Below are 3,528 nucleotides of genomic sequence, written 5' to 3'. Positions count from 1 at the left end.
ATAACTAGAATCACCGGGGTAAATTGTTATGCCTCCACACTCGTCGAGATTTCTCCCACTTGACCCCCGCTGGGTTCCAAATCCATGAGAGGAGTCTCCGCCATTTCAATATGCGCCTGTATGCTCCGCTGTTCACCGGCGTGATCAGAACTCTTCTCGTTCTCATCAAGTTCCCCATCTCCGGTGAAAGCACCACCAGGGCGGCCAACACTCTCTTTCTCAACCCGCAATCTTTTCCCACTCACCGACAAGTCTATCTCACCTCTAGTTGGGCCATACACAAGTCCACCCGTGGGCCCAACAATTTTCGATTTGGGCTTCTCAGGTTTCTTGCCTTTCTTTCCTTAGGGCCCAATCGGATTATAGACTGATCCCCTTTCTTCCCAGCTGCGACAAACGTCATAGCCTTCCCATGCACTCTTCTAGAACCTCCAGAATTTGAATTCATATTATTCTCGTTCTCTCTATTTGCCCCTTCTCTCACAACCTCCTCCACTCGCTCCTCCATCTCCTCCTCTTCCTCTAATCCTCCAAACCGATTTGACACCCTTATCTCCTCCAGTACTCCCTCTTTACGTAACACTTGTGTCTTCCCTCCCCCCATAACTCTGCCATCGTTCTTGCCAATAGATCTTCTCGTATGTCTCTGTTGCTCAGGCTTCCTCCTCGCCTGCCTCATTTGAGTAAATTCTGTTTCCATTCCTGTAGCTTCAGTACTCTCACGCGTTGTAGTTACTGGATTAGGCACATGAACAAGAGTTTGCTCTTTGACGTTTCGTGGACATGCGTGAACTAGGTGTCCATACATACCACATGTCGAGAAAATAGCTGAAATTCCTTCATATGAGACGAAGTACCTCTCACCATTCACCATCACAGTCCCTTTCAATGGCCTGTTGAGATTTACCTCCACACAAATTCTCGCGTATCTAGCTCTTTCGAACTTCAGGGTTGTCAAGTCCACTTTGATCGGCCGCCCTAACCCCTTGGCTATTCCCATCAGTATCGTCTTGTGGTAGAAATTCACTGGGATACGTGATAAACGAACCCAAACCGGCACCGTAACTATCTCATCATTCAACGGGTCAAATTCAGGAGACCATGCTTGCACCATAAGATAACTCCCAAACGCTCTCCATGGACCGCCTGATAAAGCAGCCATGTACTCCTCTTCCAACTCAAATCGTACCATAAAGAAGTTCCTGGGGAGATCCATAACAAACATCGATCCTTTGGGCTTCCATAACTCCTTTAGTTTTCGACTCAAACTCAAAATCGGGATGTTTCTCCCCAGAACCCTAACAATCATACATCTCTTCCACAGACTATTCATAGCCATCAACACCTCCTCTCCTATCGTTATCACCGGTTCTCCATCTTCACCGTTCGGAAACTCCAAACTCAATCTTGACTCCACAAATCTTTCATCCACCACATCCTCCGGAACAAGCATCCCTCCCGCGTTCCCCTCCACGACTTTCCTCACCCAAGAACCAGGAGCATCTGGTGGCTCTCCTGGCGGTCTTCCCTTCTCTCCGATCTCCATTATAGTAGCATCTTTTCTCTCCTCACCCAAAACCCTAAAATCGCCTTCTGGAGCCCTAGCCGTCATTAGTTTTAGTTGCTAATTCACTTCCTTCTTAGGCTTTTACTTCTAACTCTACTCGGATGTAAATCTTTAAAACCCTGTATGGGCTGAATTTGCATTTGTTTTTTTTTTCTGTTTTATTTAATAGTAAGCTTTTTCAAAAAAAAAAAGCATTGCTTATATCGATTTATCAGTCATTAAAATGTACTTCCTTTTTTGTTATGCAACTAAAAAAAAAAGGAAATGTACTCCTTCCATTTTTAATAAATGACGTAAAAGGATTGTACATACATATTAAACATATTAATTTATTACATTTTCTAAATAAAAAACTAATAATCATATTACCTTAATATAATTAAGCCAATAAAAATAAAATGGAAATATACAATTAATACATAAAATTAATAAATTTCATATTTAAAATAAAAAAAAAATTGTGTAATTTGAAACAAAAGAAATTCTTTAAAACATCACTTATTAAAACGAAAGGTAATCTATATATATAAAAGAGAGTTTCTCTCACTCCTGGATGTGACACATAGGATTACACGTCATAAAATCGGGCTCTGTGAAGTCGACACGTCTCATGTGTCCAAAACTAGGTGTTTCATTTAAATTGTATCGTGATGGGCTTTTGTTAAACGTTTGCTAACATTTGTTTGGGCTCTATGTTTGCGGTCCGATTAGATAGCTCCATCCCTAACCCTAATTCGAAAGACTCGAGGAGATGGATGTCGTGTCTCCCTTCTTCGACGGCCATCGGTGACGTCTGAGTTTCTTCTCACAATCTGAAACAGTTGGAGTTATGGGATTGCGTTTAATCCCATTGATTCATCTGAGAGGCGGTGTGTGTTGGGTATAAATAGATGTGAGTATTCCTCTTCTTGATCTCATCTTCTCTTCGTCTCTTATAGCATACTAATAAGCGTTCTTATGGCTAATTGAGGTTTTTTTTTTCTCCGACCTGATGTCCGGCAAGTGTTCCTCCGGCGTCGAGTCTAGGCTTCTGCGGCTCTTTGATATCTAAGGTTCATCTTCTTCTCCGGTATCTTACCAAGTCAACCGACAATGGAGTTTAAGAAGGGTGTGTGAGCCGAATCGTCGTGAGAACGAAATCGCTGGTACATCCAGTTGTTGATGTCCTTGCAAAAAAGGTAGAGCTTAAAGTTGCATCAAACACAAAGATTATAAGAACTTCTTTTCTTATTAGATTTAAAAACTCTCTCAAAACTAAACTTTCAATGTGTTTCTCTTGATGGAACATCTCTCCATGAGAACTCTTTATATAGGAAGAAGCTACATCTTTTCCTAAGGGCGAAGCTACATCTTTTCCTAATAATAATATGGAAACATTCCTAAGATCGATATGTTTTCCTTTTTCCTTAACCCATCAAACTTCACTTTAATGAGTTAACTTGCTACTCAAGTTAATTGGAATTATCCAACATTCTCTCCCTTAATTCCAACTTGAATCTTAGGAATGTTGATCTTCTTAACTCCGATGAACTTCCATAGACCGTTAATAGGTGCATCACATTTATTCGATACGATGTTGCATCAGTCTCAGGCTCCTCCTCTGCCTTTGATACTTTCAAACTCGTGTGCATCAGAACGTGAGTATAGTTACATGACTCCATCTTCGTCTTGACAAGTATACCTTGCGCGTATCCTTCTTGTTTGATGTGAATACCATCAGCTCCTTGCGTTACTTCTATACCAAGATAGTATGTAAGCTTCCCGAGGTCTGACATCTCAAATCTTCTTGACATATCATCTTTGAATTGCTTGATAACGTTGAGTGAAGTCCCTGTTACAAACAAGTCATCAACGTATATAGCTATGATCAGAAGCTCCCCCTTCTGTTTCTTTTGATATACCGCAGGTTCCTTGGTGCACTTCGTGAACTCCATCTCCTTGAGAACACGGTCGAGTTTGAT

General features: G+C 41.3%; 1 protein-coding gene across 1 annotated transcript; it reads right to left on the bottom strand.

Annotated features, from left to right (window-relative positions):
• Positions 1 to 26: 26 nt before the first annotated feature.
• On the bottom strand, positions 27 to 1,612 carry LOC106324467. Its single transcript, XM_013762430.1, has 2 exons — positions 369 to 1,612; positions 27 to 264 (listed from the first exon to the last, which is right to left on the bottom strand). The coding sequence occupies exons 1-2, from the start codon at positions 1,610 to 1,612 to the stop codon at positions 27 to 29; spliced, it is 1,482 nt and encodes a 493-aa protein (XP_013617884.1).
• Positions 1,613 to 3,528: the final 1,916 nt, after the last annotated feature.

This window comes from Brassica oleracea, chromosome C2 (genome assembly GCF_000695525.1).
Source record: "Brassica oleracea var. oleracea cultivar TO1000 chromosome C2, BOL, whole genome shotgun sequence".
NCBI classification, from domain to species: domain Eukaryota; kingdom Viridiplantae; phylum Streptophyta; class Magnoliopsida; order Brassicales; family Brassicaceae; genus Brassica; species Brassica oleracea.
This window is presented reverse-complemented; position numbering and strand designations above follow the sequence as displayed.

Bases quoted from the DNA above. Each gene is read 5' to 3' on its own strand.
- LOC106324467 (XM_013762430.1), bottom strand. From the start codon at position 1,612: ATGACGGCTAGGGCTCCAGAAGGCGATTTTAGGGTTTTGGGTGAGGAG. The intron at 265-368 runs GTCTATAATCCG...TGGCCCAACTAG, and splicing joins GCTGGGAAGAAAGGGGATCA to AGGTGAGATAGACTTGTCGG.